This window comes from Stigmatopora argus, chromosome 6 (assembly GCF_051989625.1).
Source record: "Stigmatopora argus isolate UIUO_Sarg chromosome 6, RoL_Sarg_1.0, whole genome shotgun sequence".
NCBI lineage: Eukaryota > Metazoa > Chordata > Actinopteri > Syngnathiformes > Syngnathidae > Stigmatopora > Stigmatopora argus.
This window is the reverse complement of record NC_135392.1, coordinates 13,164,570-13,182,969: the sequence shown is the minus strand read 5'-3', so window position 1 is coordinate 13,182,969 and position 18,400 is coordinate 13,164,570. Positions and strand designations below refer to the sequence as shown.

At 39.1% G+C, this 18,400-nt stretch overlaps 2 protein-coding genes and 1 long non-coding RNA gene across 4 annotated transcripts in view; 1 reads left to right on the top strand and 2 right to left on the bottom strand.

Annotated features, from left to right (window-relative positions):
* LOC144076352 (uncharacterized) overlaps positions 1-543 on the bottom strand; it is a 138,366-nt gene extending 137,823 nt beyond the window's left edge. Inside the window, exons 1-2 of one of the 2 annotated variants that reach the window (XM_077604131.1) lie at positions 463-543; positions 30-82 (exon numbers count right to left, since the gene is read on the bottom strand). The gene's annotated coding sequence lies outside the window, so the exon portion shown is untranslated. The remainder of the gene's footprint in view (positions 1-29; positions 83-462) is intronic. The other variant, XM_077604132.1, reaches the window with a different exon arrangement.
* Positions 544-1,846: 1,303 nt separating this feature from the next.
* LOC144075120 (uncharacterized) lies at positions 1,847-7,666 on the top strand. Its single transcript, XR_013300485.1, has 3 exons — positions 1,847-1,990; positions 3,878-3,967; positions 6,980-7,666. It is a non-coding gene; the product is annotated as an uncharacterized LOC144075120 (long non-coding RNA).
* Positions 7,667-10,614: 2,948 nt separating this feature from the next.
* Positions 10,615-16,830, bottom strand: LOC144075118 (complement decay-accelerating factor, GPI-anchored). The gene is made up of 11 exons (XM_077601884.1): positions 15,673-16,830; positions 13,980-14,165; positions 13,812-13,911; positions 13,229-13,299; positions 12,957-13,139; positions 12,574-12,696; positions 11,995-12,036; positions 11,881-11,922; positions 11,754-11,805; positions 11,008-11,085; positions 10,615-10,899 (listed from the first exon to the last, which is right to left on the bottom strand). Exons 1-10 carry the CDS (start codon positions 15,737-15,739, stop codon positions 11,028-11,030), a joined length of 924 nt encoding a protein of 307 aa, XP_077458010.1. The 5' UTR covers positions 15,740-16,830; the 3' UTR covers positions 10,615-10,899; positions 11,008-11,027.
* Positions 16,831-18,400: the final 1,570 nt, after the last annotated feature.

Below are 18,400 nucleotides of genomic sequence, written 5' to 3'. Positions count from 1 at the left end.
TGTGATATGATTTGCAGCATTTTACTCACCACGACCATCACGAACTCCCCAGTTAGTTTGATTTAGCCATCGAAGCCTTTTTCTGCAAGAAAATGATAATTTTATGCATGGCACCATTTTAACATGCTGCAACATAGAAATAACACACGTGGTCACATCTGTACAGAAGATAATTCAATATCAACGCAAGTATTACAAAATATATGTATATATACTTTGAAGGGTTAAGGATTTAAATATTTTACGAATAGTTAGCAGTAAGTAGTTGGCATCAGTTAGAAATATTCGACGGCAAACTTTTGGACAAACAATTGTCTATTTACGGTACCATTTAGACCTGGATTTATTTTTTATTTTTTCAAAATAACATAAATGGCGAACAGTGAGGGAGCAATCATTTTTCTCATGTATTTTCCTATTTCATATCGTATGATTTCAATGAAATGAAATAATAAAACTTACTTGGAACCTGCTGGAAGGACGAGGCAGAAATTGAAAATCACATCATTATCTAGCCGGAAAGTGAACGGCGATGCACTGTGCTCACTTGGAAGTGATCCGACTCTTAGAATTCTAAAAGAATGACGTACATAAAATGCAAGAGAAATAAACAAACTTTGGAGCCATGTAGTAAGTGTGTTGCCAAATATGAATTATTTCAAGCAAGCGAATAGCAACATTATTCGAGGCAGGTTGAAGAGTAAATTTATTTCTCGCCTAGTTATGTCACCATATAATGTTTATTTATTTATTTATTTAATTGTACAGTATGCTTAATGCGTTGTCTATTTTCTCCCTATTATATCTAATGTTTCATAAATAACGAAAGCAAAAAATATAATCATTGCCCTTTCCTGCATATAAATATGTAAGTAAAATGGGAATGGGCAGTTATTTAAAAATGGCTTTAAATAGGTTTTACAATTGTGTATAAACAGCCAATTCTTTTTTCATATTCTAGAAAGCATATTATTAAACTTTCCAAATAAAATGATAAACATTTCTCTATTTTTCTTGAGGCGCCTCTATCATAACACTTATGGTAATCGGTCTTGAAGTTGAAGCCCAAATACCACAATAAATAAGTCAAGTCGTTAAAGCTTACCATCCCCAGAGTGGAAAAAGGGAGTACTATATTATAATATTATCATTTAATTTACTATAACAAATACCAATTTTGGTGAGTACACTGCCCTCTTCTGTGGAAAATAAGCCGTTGCATTAATACAGGCAGTAGCTGCAGGTAGATAAAAAATGCGTAGGTTATTATATAAAACAATATCCAGGTTTTGGAAGTTGTTGGATAGTTGTTAAAGATGGGGAGAAATCAATGCAATTTTTTGTGTTATTTTCTGGCATTAACTGACACTTTCGAGATACTGATTGGTTTCTTCTCTGCAGACAAAATGCCAGACATTGATGGCGATAATTGTATGTCATTTGAACTAGGAAAGGTGTGAGAAATAACAAACCACAAATATTATAAAACATATCTAGTGTTCTAAAATATTGTCAATCAACGCGCCGTATCGAGCAAAGTAATAGTTTGTACTTCTGTTTCAAACGTCCACTGACGTCACAAATGTCATTGTTGACATTTCCCGTCACATTGCTTTAATAGTTATGTAAAAGCACTAAGGGACCGATCACGACCAAAGGAGGTGCTTTACGGTAAATCATGGCGCCTATCACCACGTGACTCGAGCGATGTTTGTAAACATGCGTCAGCCACATGTGATTCCGGTGATGACGCCTTGTTTCTCGGAGCTCCCTGCCAATCAGCGCCCGGGGGAGTGTCGGTGGGCGGGGCCCTCGTCGCTTGCGCTATGGAAAATTGTTACTGTGGGATACGCCGCAGATAAACGTGCGCTCCCGGGGCCGACGGTGGCGGCAGAGGGGACGATGGGGGAAGGCCCAACCTGCGTGGGGTCGCCGGACGACCAGTGACACCCCACCGACTTGGAAAGAAAACAACCTCGGCGCCTACCACGTACGTTTATTTCTGTTATTACAATACACGAGCGTCATCGCGCTGCGTAACGCTGCGTCGAGAATACCACTAAAAGTAGTTCCTATAGCTTGCGCGAAGTGGCCCCAATAAAAAACCCGACGCAGCTACAGTTTAATTCCCCAAAACGTCATTTTAAATCCAAAGAAAAACCTTTTTAACACCCCGACGTGACGAGAATGCCCACTGCGGGCCTTGAAACCAACAAGGTTTTGCCTCGGACTTGACAACAGGTAAATGAAACTGCGTCAGAAGTGGAGGATCGGTTGAGATCCGGTGGGAATTTCCGCCGGGAAATATAACCACATCGCGTCAACTTGTATGCGCGACTCGGCGTCACAAACTTGACTCGGGGCCCTTTCGTGGAGGATGAGAGCGATGTAAACAAAACGCGTGATAGCAAAAAGACCCGAAATATAGGAATAGGATGCTGCGCAAGAGATTGGGCAGTGCGTAATCAGCGGAATAAGATCGTTCGTCCATGTTACGCAGTTAACAATAGCACAACATTGACGAGCCGACACCATCCCCTTTCACTTCTTACAGCCCAATTAAAGCGGACACGCCATTTTTATATACATAACATGTCTGATTATTTTAGGTATAAAGTGCTCGGTTGAGAGGGGAGGCGTCATAGGCGTGGCGTTTCAGGTGACAACAACATTTTGCTGCGTCATAAGCCGCCGAGAGTTCAACAATAATCTGGCTCCTTTTTAGTGCGCACTTGATATGATGAAATACGTTACAGCTGTGAAGCTCAGGGGGGCGCTGTCGAGTCGCCCCTCGGCTCTCCTCCTTCCAGAAGGATGCTGGCATTCAATAGCATAGGATAAATAAACAGACGGAGACAGAAGCGATGCAGATGCTTCCATTCCAAACGGATCAGTCAGTGGATGTTTGTGATGATGTGCTTTGGAAGTAAGCAGGAGCACAATTCATTGGGTGATTTTTATGCTAACACCCCTGTAAAATTACATTAAACTCGATAAAATATGGGATGTTCAATGGAAACTCAAAGGTGCCAAAATACAAGTTCAGTAACTTTCAGCGATAATGGCAGCTGTGAAAAGAACGCGCCGAGATCGCTGATGTGTACGTAATTATCCTAAAACTAACAAAACACAACAAAAAGCAAACACAAAAGGACAAGCAAAATCAACTAAACTGTTGAGCAGTGTGTGGTGTTGAGCAATTGATTGAGCTGACTGGCCAATTACATGTTTGCTCTGATTAAAAATGTGAGTCTTCATAAATTGGTGTTACAGCATCGTATAAGGATGACACGATTTAACATACGCCTGAGCTTACATAAAATATACATTTTGGCAGAAATCCCTGAAGATTTAAATGTGTTTTGATCCCTCGTCATCTGAAGCACGTTTTCTGTTTCAGAGACAGTTTGCCACTAATCCACAGCCAAACCATCCAAATTAAGTATAGAAACGCATACATTTGTCTCCATTCACCATACTGTATGTCCCACTGGACATTGATACCTAAATATACACAAGAGATGGATGGCACCAGTCGGTAATGTTAAGCGATTGAATACATCTGAAGATATCATCCCCACTTTTTCCTATTGGGCTTGACAAATTTAATCATCACTGTCAACCCTCCCAATTCAAATAAATTTGATGTGTATCACTGTCAATGGCAGTGAAACATGATTCTCTGCCAGACCTCAGTTTCAATGGATTCAACATCTGCCACTATCAGCTAGTATTTGTGGCCATTGTTTCTTTTTCTCCACATTTACACATTCACTGCCATTGATTGATAAATATGTCAATTAACCATGTGGACTGGGAGGACAATATACAATTTTCGCTGTATTAATCCAACCTCCTTGACTGTGTGACATTATAGATCATGCTGACAATCACGGAGGACCTTCGCTCACCTGCCGCTGACTCGTTCGAGAGTGCCGAGATGAATGCGCTTCCTCAAATCTCAGAGGTAAAAATGAGACCGTGCTCACTGTAACAAAAGACAAGCAAGAATGCGATTCATCCAATACAACAACGGAAAATAATGAGGAGGAAAAACGTAGTCTTTTTTGGGACCGGCGTCCGTTTCGAGGCTGACCAATGCAACAAGTGACCCACTTTGAGGGATAAGGAAGCGTGACCTCAATAGTTATTTTGCCCTCTTTGACGGGAGGGGCGCGTCCTCTCGCCGCCAAATTAAGAACCGGCCCACTCGCAGAAGTGTCGTGTCATCTTATGCAGCACCCCACAGGGATGTTCCTGTTATGATGTATCATTCTAATCTGATACATATTTATGAATTTAAGAATTTTTAATTTACTGCCAATTATTTAGTGATTGGACTGAAACGGTTAAAGGCATCACCCTCGTGAAAATCTTGGGCAAATGACCAAAGATGGTAGGGTAGGAGGTGAGCGATTCTAAAATGAAACCCAGATCTCACTCTACCATGATGATGATGATGATGGTATATTAATAGAAAAATGAGGCAGCGTTTGTTCATAGGTATCATTAGCAGCTGCCAAAATGAGCTAAAAACAGGAATGGAGCTGAAAGTGTCTCGTTGCCTGGGCTGTTTTTCACTCTCAACCATAATTAGAGATTGATCATTGTTGGCTAAAATATAAAGAGGACAAAGCTCATTCTTAAGTCTTTGGCTGCGATTGATGACTAGACATCCGATCGATTTCAACTGGAGGGGCTAGCAATGAAAGTCAAAAGTGGATTGGAACATGCCATGTGTAAAATCCAGTAGTCTTTAATGGTGGACTGTGAAATTTTCTCATTATTTACACTGAAAGTATTCATTCTAGAACGGGTAGTCTTAAACCTATTGTTATCTTGGCCTAATTAACCCATATAAAAGTTATTTAAATTAAACTGGTCAACTGGTACCCCGGTTTCCTCCCACAGCCCAAAATAATGCAGGGTTGGCTGATTGAACACTCTAAATTGCCCCGTGTCCGTGAATGGTTAACCTTTGTCTTTGCCACCGATTCAGGGTGTCCCCCACATGGTGCCCAGTTAGCTGGGATAGGCTCGAGCACCCCAACAACCCTTGTGCTGAAAAAAAAATGAATGAATGAATTCATATAATGCTTAAATTCGGGCTGCCCGGTGGATCGAGTGGTTAGCACGTTGGCCCCACATCCAGGTCGGTCCACCTGTGTGGAGTTTGCATGTTCTCCCCGGGCCTGCATGGGTTTTCTCTGGGTACTCCAGTTTCCTCCCACATTCCAAAGACATGTATGGTAGGCTGATTGGACACTCTAAAGTTCCCCTAAGTATGAGTGTGAGCGTGAATGGTTGTTTGTCTCCTTGTGCCCTGTGATTGGCTGGTCATCAATTCAAGGTGTCCCCCGCCTCTGGCCCGAAGTCAGCTGGGATAGGCTCCAGCACCCCGCATAACCCTAGTGAGGATAAAGCGGTTGAGAAAATGAGATGAGATCTTAAATTCGTCAACTAAAATGCAACAATTAAACTATGAAACATTATCAAGTAGGTTTTTTTATATATGTAATGTCAGACGCATGTAATGGAAGAAATGCATCACTCTGGATTTGAGAGTTGCAGATAAAGGTTACTCTAGCCTTAAGGATTTTTAAAGGGTAAAAGGGTCCCACGACAAAAGGAGGAACCCGTGTTAAAGGTTCATTTTCTGAACATTTTAACATTAATCAGAGGACAATTTCAGCCTGCTAATTCTAAAGCGCAACCTTTTTCAATACAGAAACACATTCGTCTGATGAGTTTGCTTCTCTCACGCCTGATAAATTAGGACCTCTAATCTGTAAGAGGATTAGCCACCTACTCTGTTTATGTGCGCAAACCCATACACATAACCAGGCATTAGGTGTGCAAAGTAATTCGAATGTGACTCGATTCGTGACAATGAGTTTTGTCCATTGGCTGTCCATCCAGATCATAGGGCACCTCAGTTGGGAATGAAGTCAACATTTAAGAATAGGAAGTGTGGCTGCTACCTTAAAAGAACAAACAAAACGACAGCAACTAGAAATAATGTGACAACATTTGCTTTGGATGATGAAACACCATGAAGCGAGCACCAGATTAATGATTCAATTTGTCCCGGAAGGACACTGAGGTTTTTTTTTGGATTAACTACTTTGTCATAGTCAGCGAGATCACAACAATCTGGCTTTTCCTTAAATGTAAAACAGCACTTTTGAATGACGTTTCATGCAAATTTGACTTTGGGTTCGGAAAAGGACACCCATGTGGAGTAGGCAGTATATTCTATTTCTGAGCAAAGTTGGCTGTACTTTATCTCAGCGCAGTCGCACTCTAACTTGTGCAACTTTCGCAAGTCTTTTCTGAGCTACTGAGTCTGCTACACATGGCCACAACACCTCCCAAAGGTTATCACAGGTCAAACGTCACTAAAAATCAATATGAACTACCATTTTGTCTCCCACGTAATGCAAGTGAGTAATATGCCTTTTTACCACGAAGCCATCCAAGCAATTCCTGCATGAACGAAAACAGCGAAATGGAATATTGATATTGCGAAATAATGGCTGCGCTCTCATTACACTGCTGTCGACAACGGAAGCCCATATTGACAGAACACCGGGAATGAAAGAACAGGCTCTGTCAACACACACAGAAAAGATTATTTAATTGGCTGCGATTTACAGGAACAGTCGATTGGTCGCCGGTCTTTTGGTCGCCCGGAAGGTGAGTGATGATTACCATTTAAATCGTTGCTCAAATTCCCTAAATACAAACTGTGAATTACTATTTAGTCATACTTAATTCCCTAGTAATTATTAGGCTAAAGAAAAGCTCCAAATTTCCCGGACTTTTATTGTTTTTTGTTGGAGAACTTGTTAAGACCCTGACTGACACGTAGATGACCAATCTGTTTCCGAAATGAAGAACTGCCAATGATCATTGACTGCCAGCTGATGAATTAAAGACAATAGTGATAGTAAAATGTCCATTTGTGTTTGTTTTTCAGGAGGCAGTTGTCGGGGGCCATTCACAGGAGGAAGCCTCCCCAGGGAACCGGTTTCAAATGGTGTTTTAGAGTCTAAAATCCCATCTAGCACCATTTGAAATCGGTGTTCTTGAGCAGGAACAATCTTCAAGACGACACCAAGGATAAATTAGGCAAATTGTGCAGCCTCACCAAGGATGACCGTTTTCCTCTGGTGTTCAGAGTTGCCATCATGTCTAGCACCATTTGAAATCGGTTACAATGGGGAGGCGAGCTCGGCTTTGTGCTTCCTTATAACGCCAGCAGGGAGCAGCTAAGTACTGTAATTCAGACTTGCACTTGACATAATGTGTTTGTTTACATTCTATTTTCTTGAAACAGTTCAAATGGAAACATCGAAAATTACTTATGTTGTTTTTAGATGACCACTTTGAGCAAATTATACTCAAAATTAAGTGTGTTAATGTTGTTTTAAGTAAAAAGGTGTCATCTAAGTAATTAAGTACAAAAATAAGTCCTAGGTAAGTGGTATGCGTATGTTTTTATTTATCACCTATATAAAAGGGGGATTTGTAAATTCTAATTTTTCCCAGTAATGGCTGAATAATATATATTTTTTACAAAATGAAGTTCAAAGTGATCCACAATAAATGCTAAAATCACTTTTGTTTATAGTCACTAAAAACATTAAACCAAAGATTACCATCATTCACAGCTTGTTGATTGATTCACTGTTGCTATATTTCTGGAGACATTTTAACAACCGTGGAAAAATATCAAAAATAGGGAACAAGACATGAGTCAGAAATGAATATGAATCACTTTGTCCCCCACAATTTCACGTCATCCACTTACACAAACATGGCATAAATACAAGCACCAATGCCGCCTCATGCATAAACTGCCCCCACCCCGTCTGAATCAAAAGAAAAAAAATCTGGTTGACGCCACATGTCGTTGCCATATCAACAGAAACCAGCTCTCAAAACCCACATTACCCAGTCCATGTGAGTCACAGGGAGTTCCTCAATCAAGCGTGACCAGGGAAATGTTAGTCAGACTTTTAAAATACGTATGGTCGTCCGTCTTACCTGACACATTGACGTCTGTCCTCACTGCGAGGGCTGGAATGGAAGATCATGTTTGTCATTGACGACGATATACGTCCAATCCATATGAACTGTAATCACAGCCAGCCCTATAAGGTCAAAAAAAAAGGTTAAAAAGAAACACTTTACTAATCCTCAACTTGTTTCAAGACCTCCAGGAGCAGAGATTTGTTCAAGTCTTTCCCTTGTATTTGACCTTTACAGCTTGTAAATTGTTGTGTCTTCAACCTAGACATCTAGACGACGCGATGGAATTCTGCTTTGTTTACCTTTTGTCAAAACGTATAATTTCAGTGTTTGCTCGTGAATGCTCTTTATCTTATGTCACGGTACCAGGTGCCTGTGAGTCAGGGTAAACAAAGTACATCAGCGCGTTATGAGTTTTTTAGGCCACCCTCTCACTGGCAAGCATCCTCACATCAAAACAACATGATCTCAGGAGTGGGCTAATGACATGTTCGTAACTAATGTACGAACTCAAACTCAAAACTCAAAGCTGGATTTTACCCCATTTTCGGGCAATGTTTGCCCGTACACCATTGACGTTCATCGCTGTCTTTTCCCGGGAAAATCACCCCCTGGCCTGGTTTTAATGTCTGAAAAGCTCCAGTATTTGTATTTAATCATGAAATGCTGCTAGGAAATGGATTTTACCCAATTTTTGTGCATTAATTTATTGATTATTTTTATGTGTCGCAGATGTAGCTGCAGTAGAGGTTTTATAGCCATAAAATAGTTTTTGAGGGTTGGATTGATACGTTGAAGGCGCTACCAGAAAATGCACCGCCCGCCACTGCTAATGAGTAATGAATTTATCCTATGTCCTTTTTTGTTATTAATTCCCATTTGTCAGGGTTGTTAACAACAGTCTTTACTTAAGCCCAATCCAACAATTCAAACATTTTTACTTTTGATTTTACAGCACCTTTGAGTGAAATTACCATCATTCACTCCAGTTGAATTCCCATTCCTGTAAAAATGACAGACAAATTGGCTTTTTCAATTTCCTGTCGAGAAAACAGGATGCAGAGTGGAAGTTAAAAAAAAAAGAAAAAAGGGGCAGTTGAAGCGTCATTATTCCATTACTGATTTACAGTCTCTGTCATTGCATGTTGACTTTTAAAGAATCACACTTTACAACCCCACCCTAATAAATCCTTTTGGGCTGCCATATTTTCCAAACATTTATAGAAGAGTCGCTCCCATATGCAGACTTTTATTCGCTACGTTAATGGGCAAGGTTAATTTTCCCCATTTTTTTTAGACATTTGCTTTATCAATTCTAATTTTTGTAATTATTTTGTTTTGCTGAGATCTCACTCAAAGCTAGCGTGCACAAGTCACAATTCCAGTAGCGATCCTTGTTCTCCCCAATGCTATTATTGTGTAACATTTTCGGTACTGTTCTTTTTTGGGATCTATTAGTTGTCTGTGTTGAATGTCTTCATTTAAGCCCATAGCCAGGAGCTGTGAAATGTGTCCAAACATGTGTTTTAGGGTGGGGACAGAGACTCACCGATGAAAAGCAAGTGACGTAAAGAGGGAGAAGACACCCCCGTTATACCCGTAAGGGGAAACACCTTTTTTTGGTCAATCACAATCAATTCATGTCCGCACTTGCAGTGCAGCAATCACATCGAGACAATCATTCTCTTCATCCAAAGGGGGGTTCCATGTATGTTTATCATTTTTCTTTTTCTTTTTTTAAGTAGTTCAATCATTTCCCTAATGGGTCACAGCACTATGCGGTCCCATCGGTGCAACAACTGCACATAGAACACAGTTTGTGCTAGCAGCTGGTGTTCTGCGGCAGGCAAACCGCTTTTTAGTGGTGTCCTTTTAATTCCAGTTTAAAATGACTTGTTGAAAAAAATGAGCAGCTTTTTCCCCCCAAAGTTTTCTAACAAATCACCCCCTCTTTTGGGTGGGGTTACAGTATGTTCCTTGGTTTCGGTATGAAAACATCCCTAAATCCCTCTTGTGTAATACACAAATGAGTGCATATTCTGTCAATGAAGACCTTTTCTATCAATTTGCCAAAAGGGAAAAGTATGCACTGGTATAACAGAAACCAGATCTGGAACGTACTTGAAGGTAAAATGCTTAAGACTATTGTGCATGTATTTTCAATCAGGCATTGAGATGCTTGAAAATGGTCAACTTGGAATGTAATAGAACCTATTTTAGATTGTCATCTTAACTCCTAGTCCCTTTTTGTATGGATTGGATGTGTGATGCCATCGGTGGCGGCCAATGAGTTACGCACTCCAAAATTTTAGTGTTGCACATAAAATATGCAGAAGGTAGCAGGCGTTCTGCATTCCTCAGCATGAAAGTTCTTCATTATCCGTCATGGCCAAGCAAGGGGGGGGGGGGGGGGGGGTGGGCTCACAATGAGGGGCAGGAACGTGCACGGCAAAGAATGCAGCTGATTGTGTCTTTTATCAGCCGTCACCACCGTTGGAGTCAAACTGGAACAAACTGAACCACATTGTCGAGAGACTCGTCCGCACCCACTTTCTCACGCTAAACACATCAGACTACTCATTGAAACAGGTCTGTTTAAGTTATAAATATACAAAAATACAAAAAAATGACTTCGCAGTGAATAATTACAACTTTGAGGCAAACAAAGTTAAAAAAAGAAAAGTGCTTGATCAGTGGGCTTTCCTTGGAACCACATTGACATAAAATAATGATCTGCCTTTGAAGTGCAATATTAGTATTTAAATTCCCTTTTGCCCTCTCTTCCCTTCAGAGGAACTGCTCCAGTGTGATGGCATGTCCTTCCTGGCTTCCCAGATGCTTGTCAGCTGATTTGAATTCTTCTAACTAGAGGGCAGACAACAACAATAACAAATATTGAGAATTCCTCTTCTGGTACCGGAATTTATTAATACACTAAGCATATTTTCACCCTTGGGAACATACATCTGATACCTTTTAGCGAGGCGGGCCTCCTACGCATTTTGGAAGATAAACAATTTGGGCTTCAGTTCTTCCGTGGTGTTATACGAGCTAAAAAAAACAAAATATGATAACACACTTGCTCCATTGGAAAGTATAGTAACTTAGCAAATATATGTATACACACATGTATACACACATGTATACACACATGTATACACACATGTATACACACATGTATACACACATGTATACACACATGTATACACACATGTATACACACATGTATACACACACGGATACACATGATACACACATGGATACACACATGTATACACACATGGATACACACATGTATACACACATGTATACACACATGTATACACACATGTATACACACACGGATACACATGATACACACATGTATACACATGATACGCATGACACATGTATACACACATGTATACACATGATACACACATGTATACACATGAGACACACGTATACACATGAGACACACGTATACACATGATACACACGTATACACATGATACACACATGTATACACATGATACACACGTATACACATGATACACACATGTATACACATGACACACGTATACACATGACACACGTATACACATGATACACATTTATACACATTATATATATATATACACACATATATACACATGTACAGATAAACACAAACGTATACACATTTACATACATACATACACATACATAGACAAATTCATATTTAAGTAAATTTAACATACCCTTTCCTTTTGAAGAATTGCCTATGCAGACAGATCGCCCCAATGCATCCAACTGTACAGAAGCACGAGTTATACTGTTTTATTTTTATCAAGTCTTGCTAAGGGTGTCAGATAATGAGTAGGTTACCTAGAGATAGGAACACCACGCCCACTATAACGGCAATATAATCTGAAAGACAAACGCAGCACATGAAAACAATGTGCTATATATAAACATTCAACGTGTTGGGACTTAACTCACCAAAGTCCTTGTTGCGATGTCTGGCATCCTTGTCATGTATTTCTGCAAACAACAGTTGAACAAAACATTCATTCATTCATTCATTTTTCTGAACCGCTTTATCCGCACTAGGGTTGCAGGGGGTGCTAGAGCCCATCCCGGCTGACATCAGGCCATAGGCAGGGGACACCCTGAATTGGTGGCCAGCCAATCGCAGGGCACAAGGAAACAAACAACCATTCACGCTCACGTGCATACCTAGGGGCAATTTAGTGTGTCCAATCAGCCTACCATGCATGTTTTTGGAATGTGGGAGGAAACCGGAGTACCGGGAGAATTGCCACGCAGGCCCGGGGAGAACATGCAAACTCCACACAGGTGGACCGACCTGGATTTGAACCCAGGACCCCAGAGCTGTGAGGCCGACGTGCTAACCACTCGAGCAAGACAAGATCACAAGAATTTGAAGTACTTTAATATTGTGATATTATATTGTCATTATTTCGCAATTCCTATTATAATACAGCATAGTGGGAGAGTGCAGGAAAAAGACTGCCATGGTATTGATTAGCATCTAAAAAATGTTGTGTGTGCGTATACCTTGACGCATGGTGACTTCTGCGTGGTGCGTGATAATTTTATCTTTGGGAGCTGCTGCCTCTGTGCTTGATGTGCTGCTTGCTGTGCTTGCTATGCTCGATGGAGAGGCTGACGTCGAAATATCTGGGAATCGTAGAGAATTTATGACGTCACTGCTTTGGATTAACATAACTTGTAATTTATTTATTTATTTATTTTTCAATGATCTGTTGTCAAAATAAATCTAGTCAGTTCCAGTGCACAAATTTAACTCATAGGCTTCCACTGGAAAAAAAGGAAATTTGTAATGTTTTTGCTTGTTCAATTTGCTCATATTAAGATCATTCTCGTTCCTGTCCTCTACAGGACTGGAGCACAGCTGAATATGTACAAAATTGCCATACCTTTGCATTCAGGAAGCGGGGAATCATATTCACCCGTCTCGCTGCATTGGATGGTGGCGTTTCCAGTGAGCACGTAGCCTTTGTCACATTCATACTTGACGCTCTCGCCATAGGTTGGTGGGACAGGTGAAGCCCAGAAGTGCATCCCGTTGTCCACATTTAAAGGCAACTTGCACTTCCTAACTGATGAATGACAAAAAAAACAGCTGCTGATGAAAATGATGTATTTTTGAGTCAAATAAGCAGACAAGAGATAAAGTGGAGAGAATTACTGAGACACTGGCTTTTTCCTATCCACCCATTCCAGAAGCACTGCCAGTAGCTGGTACCCCTGATTTGATAACTGTGAAAACATAAAAAAAGAATAATGTGTATGGATTTGAATATATCAAGATTCCATATGACTTTTGTTCATTCGGTTCATCATCAAAGAATCCTACTCAAGTCACATAGGATTGGTCAGTTAAAGTTGCAGTGGGAAGCTTTGTCCAAATGTGGATTAAATCAGTTAAACTTAAATCAGATAGTAAATATTTTGGGGGATCCCAAAGTGGAAAATCATCTATTCTGTTAAATATATTATATTAATTGGGTGGGTTTGAATTGATCAAAAAGCAAATCATCACGTACGATCATCATCTTTTAGATTTCCTGTTTTGAATTAAAAGCTTGAAATATTTTAATAAAATAATTATCAAAACATTGCTTGGTATTTTCTATTACTATACGGGCAACTGTAACCTGCGTTGTGTTTATATTCTACTATATCAAATATAATGTGAGACTTTCTCATATTTAAAAATGTTGTGTCGATTCGATTAAAAATTGAGATTTTTCCTCTCCATGCTAACTTACCCTTTCTTGCAGGTGACTTTGGCAATGTCGCCAAAGAGGGTTCCACCAGTGGTGTTAAAGATCATGTTAGGTTGAGGTCGAGGGACTCCACAGTTGAATTCTAGGGTTAAAAAAAGGCTAAGTTACTTGTCGAAAAGTCTAATCACTCATCCGACAATTGTCACTCACTTTTGCAGATGATTTCAATTGGAGTCCAACTGCCATTTTTGCAATATATGGCGTCCGAGCTTGGCCTTTTTACAAAACCGTTGCGACACACCAAGGTGACATTGGTACCTTCTGGAAAATGATTCATCAAGTACACCTCCTCAGCCAACACGGACGTGTTCCCTCTCTCAGGCCTGGGGCAGTCAGCTAGATGAAAAAAAGGCCAAATGGCAAGAAGACATGAATACATGGAACAAATGACTCTAGGAATGATTGGAGGGGAAAAAAAATCTTGAGTTTAAACCAAGGAGGGGAACATTTGGGAGGATCTTTTGGAACAGACGCACTGTTGTGGTACCACGAGGATCTGCGCTCTCATCTATTTACAATAAAGGACTGGATGAAGGGCGGTCTTGTGTATTTTGATTGGGGAAGAAGATTTTGTCTAGTTGTTTATGGGCCAACTGTTACCTCAGTGACTGCCCTTGATGGCAATGGATGAGTTAAAATACAATGTTATTTTAAGAAAATCTATCTTGTTATTGAAGGCCATTAGGTTTTTATACATACAATTTTATCAAGTGTGTTTTCATTAGCATTTATTCGATTCATACATTTCTTGAAATATTAAAATATATACAAGTGTATGTAAACTTTTGACCACAACTGAATATATAAAAAAGACAACAGAATGATAATTAAAATAGAAAATGTACTTTGTTATTCAAGGCCATTTGGTTTTTATACATACAATTGTATTAAGTGTGTTTTCATTAGCATTTATTGAAATACTAAAATATATATAAAAAAAGACAACAGAATGATAATTAAAATAGGAAATCTGGCCTTAGGTTTTTATACATACAATTTTATTAAGTGTGTTTTCAGTAGCATTTATTGGATTCATACATTCATTGAAATATTAATATATATAAATATCTATATATATATAAAAAAGACAGAATTATAATTAAAATTATTATTTACTTCTTTTGCAGTTAAGTTTTGTTCTGAATTACTATAGTCACTTGCCATCTAAAATGTAATGATTTGTATTGTGATTATCATATTACACTGTTTGTTGTACATAAAGGGTATATCAAGGATGCATCAGTTATTTATTTTCAAAGTCGCAGTTATGAACTGCGATGCGCGCTTTGACCGTTGTACATAAAAGGGTATATAAAGGATCCATCGGTTATTTATTTTCAAAGTCGCAGTTATGAACTGCGATGTGCGCTTTGACCGTTGTAGTCTGATTGTGATGAAAGAAATCTGGCTCAAAGCAAGAAATATATATATTTTTTTACAGCACAAACCAGCAAAAAACAAACCACACACACAAAAAAGACATTTCCCCTAAATTATTATTATTATTTTTAACTTTTTTTTTCCATTTTGTACCAATAGGACCCTGGCTTTACCTAAACCTCTGTATAATATTTTCCAATGTCATCTTTACAATTTTAAAACAAAAAGATCAGAATATGACTCCCTCAAATAACCATAGTAATTAAATTACCTGCCTGCTTTTTTACAGGTCTTGTCTTGTTTCACTTTTTTAATTTGTCAAATGAAAAATAAAATTATTTTTCAATGATCTCTATTGCTTTTTGATGCTTTTAGAAAAATGTAGTGATACACTAATATAACGTGTTACCCATTCTGCGCATCATTGAAAACAGTGAACAATATAATTTTCTTTTTCTCTTACCTTCTGATCTCCAAACAAAAGTGGAGGAACAGCAGAAGAAAAGAAGAGACGAGATCTTCATGTTCATGATCGCTAGTAATCGAGCCACGCAATATTCACACTGCAACTTATCCAGCCGGCGAATCAGACAGAGATGCTTGCTCCACGCTCAAGCCCTCCCTAATAAAGGGAGGCGATTTTTTTTTTACCTCATAGGGACAGGAAGCAAGCAAACTCTTGCTTTCAAAATAAATCAAAAGGTTAAACAGAAGATCATAGTATATGAGCTGTTGCTTTAATCATATTCACCAAAGAAGGATAAAGTGGCTCAGAAAATGAGTGAAAGAAGAAATACTATTCAATATTGCATATTTACAAATAAATTTGACAGTGACATCCGCAATTAGTAAAAATCAATATAATAAAGCAGGTTTCCAAAATAAGGCCTGCAGCAAATGATAAAAATATAATTAAATATGTATACTGTGTTGCACTTCTGATCTACAACACTAGTCACATCAGTCCCCCTCCATTATCTTTACAGAGCAATATTATTCTTGTCAGTCCCACCCAATAAAGATAGTGTTAATCCATGTATGTACTTTTTTTTTTTTTAAACATAATTGAAACTCAAAATGAATCCAATTCAATCCAATCCAAATCCAAAGCAGAATTGACACACTGGAAAAACAATTTTAAAACACATTTGTAATTTAAAAAAACTAGATATATATTTCTATGTTTTTTCCTCTTGTTAAGGATGTGATTGAAAATGTACTTTTTCATTTCTTGCATACAAAGACTTAAGATTGTTGGCCCCTCCTCGAATGGGAAACACCAACTAAATCATTTGTCAGTTTCTCGTATGCATGATTAAATTGGTCATAGTGCCTGTTTACAATCATCTGCGATGGTCCAAATTTCACAAACTGGTAGTAATGTAATCCAAAAACTCTTGTCTTACTGTATACTGTATATTCCAGGCAGGAAGTACTTTTACTAAAATATTTCTACTTGACTTTTCTAAAACCCTAAACAATAGAAATGAAAAGCCTTTCTTTTGTAATGTATTTTCCTACTCTTGCATAAGAATTTGCCCTGCATTTGAATTATGGTTAAGATTCTCGTCAGTTAAAACCGGTCCCCTTTCTTGTCTTTACTGGCTTGCATCCGACGCCCCCTCCTGAAGAAAAATGGGTGTGGCCAACGGGGGAAATCATAAAGGGTATTCCTCCTTTGAATAATAAGGCAGGGAAGCCCTTGTTATTCTATACTTGTAATTCAGGATTACACGCATGAACCCCATCATAAAGAGGTCTGCAGAAGAAGTCTGAAAGGATGACAATGGCATTGTTCCGACAGTTATAAGTTTGGGATATTGTCATGGATACATTCCACAACTGTCAGCAAGAATGGGGCCGGGCCTCATCGGCCAGATGCACTCTGGGGTGAATTCCAAAGGGAGGTTCTCCACGTCACATCTTATTGTTGACACTTGGGAGACAACCAGCCATGCAAGCTGTCTCCCTGGCAACAGGGGATCGCATGCTTTGGGGTTGAAGACCCATTTGGAAAATTGAAGGCAAGATTTTTAGGGGTTAGGTTAGATTAGGTTAGAACTTTATTTCATCCCGTATTCGGGAAATGTCTTGGTTGCAGTAGCAAGACAGGCACAAGACACACAAGACATTGTAGACCTAGTTAAACTGGAGCTACACACAGGAGGTCTACAAGGTGGGGGCCTTCTGAATACTGAGACTGAGGTTACTCGGGTTAATCGATTCCAAGCAATTAATTGGGGGAACAAAATGGAATAGCGACTGGCATATCTGGCTCACAGTATGAAAAAAAAACAGGTGTGAATTTTGAATGTTGCTTCATTTAGTGCAGCATAATAACAGGAATAACTCAAATCTTTCAAATTTTATGTCCAAAAGAAATAGGTTTATGATACGGTGGTTGTAAAAAGTCTACACACCCCTGTTGAAATTCCAGAGTTTTTTTTGTTAAATCTTTAACAGTTGTGATGTAAAATAACCTCAAATCTTGAAGTTCCACATGCTTGCATACCTGCCATCGGAATTAAGGTTTGTTTCCCCCCAGAAGAAACCTGCAACCATTTAAAGGGGCTCTGGTCAACCCCAAATAACGTTCGACATTTCTGGGAGTTCATTTATGGGGAATAAGTGATTTTTAAAGGTAAACATTCCACCAAGGGCATTTAACCTGGTTACTGACATTCCAGAATTAATGCACACAGATGTTGGATTTGAAAATGGAAAACAGAAAATGAGTGGCAGGGTCTTTTGAGAGCGTTTGCTTGCCACATGTGAGGGGGGTCAAACGTCTAGCTAGTGAAAAATGGCTGCTCATTTTCTGTTTCCATCCGAAAGTCGAATAAAAAAAGGCATCTGACTTACCATGGAAAAATTGTTCTACCTCACTCTACGATGACTGCAACCAATACATAATAGGTTGGTAGGGCTACCCCTCCATGTGGTGCAAAAGATGAACTACAAAAATATTACTTCTTTGTTTCTTACTAGGTTTGTGCAGTTTAGGAAATATTTTGACCATTAGAATTTTCGACCTTGACCACAATTTTCTAAACGATGTGCAGTTTCATAAAACTGTGCTAGGGTAGTCATTGTCAAGAACACAAAGGGACTATTCAACCATCTCATTTTCTACTACGTGCAGATATGAATGAAAGAATGTCTCCGAGAACAAAGGTTCTCCTCTTCAAAAT

What these genes read in the sequence shown, in the direction of transcription:
- LOC144075118 (XM_077601884.1), bottom strand. Translation starts at nt 15,739, where the DNA reads ATGAACATGAAGATCTCGTCTCTTCTTTTCTTCTGCTGTTCCTCCACT. An exon ending in AGAAGTCACCATGCGTCAAG is followed by an intron (nt 12,037 to 12,573) that starts GTATACGCACAC and finishes TGTTGTTTGCAG; the next exon opens with AAATACATGACAAGGATGCC. An exon ending in CAATTCTTCAAAAGGAAAGG is followed by an intron (nt 11,086 to 11,753) that starts GTATGTTAAATT and finishes TGTTTTTTTTAG; the next exon opens with CTCGTATAACACCACGGAAG.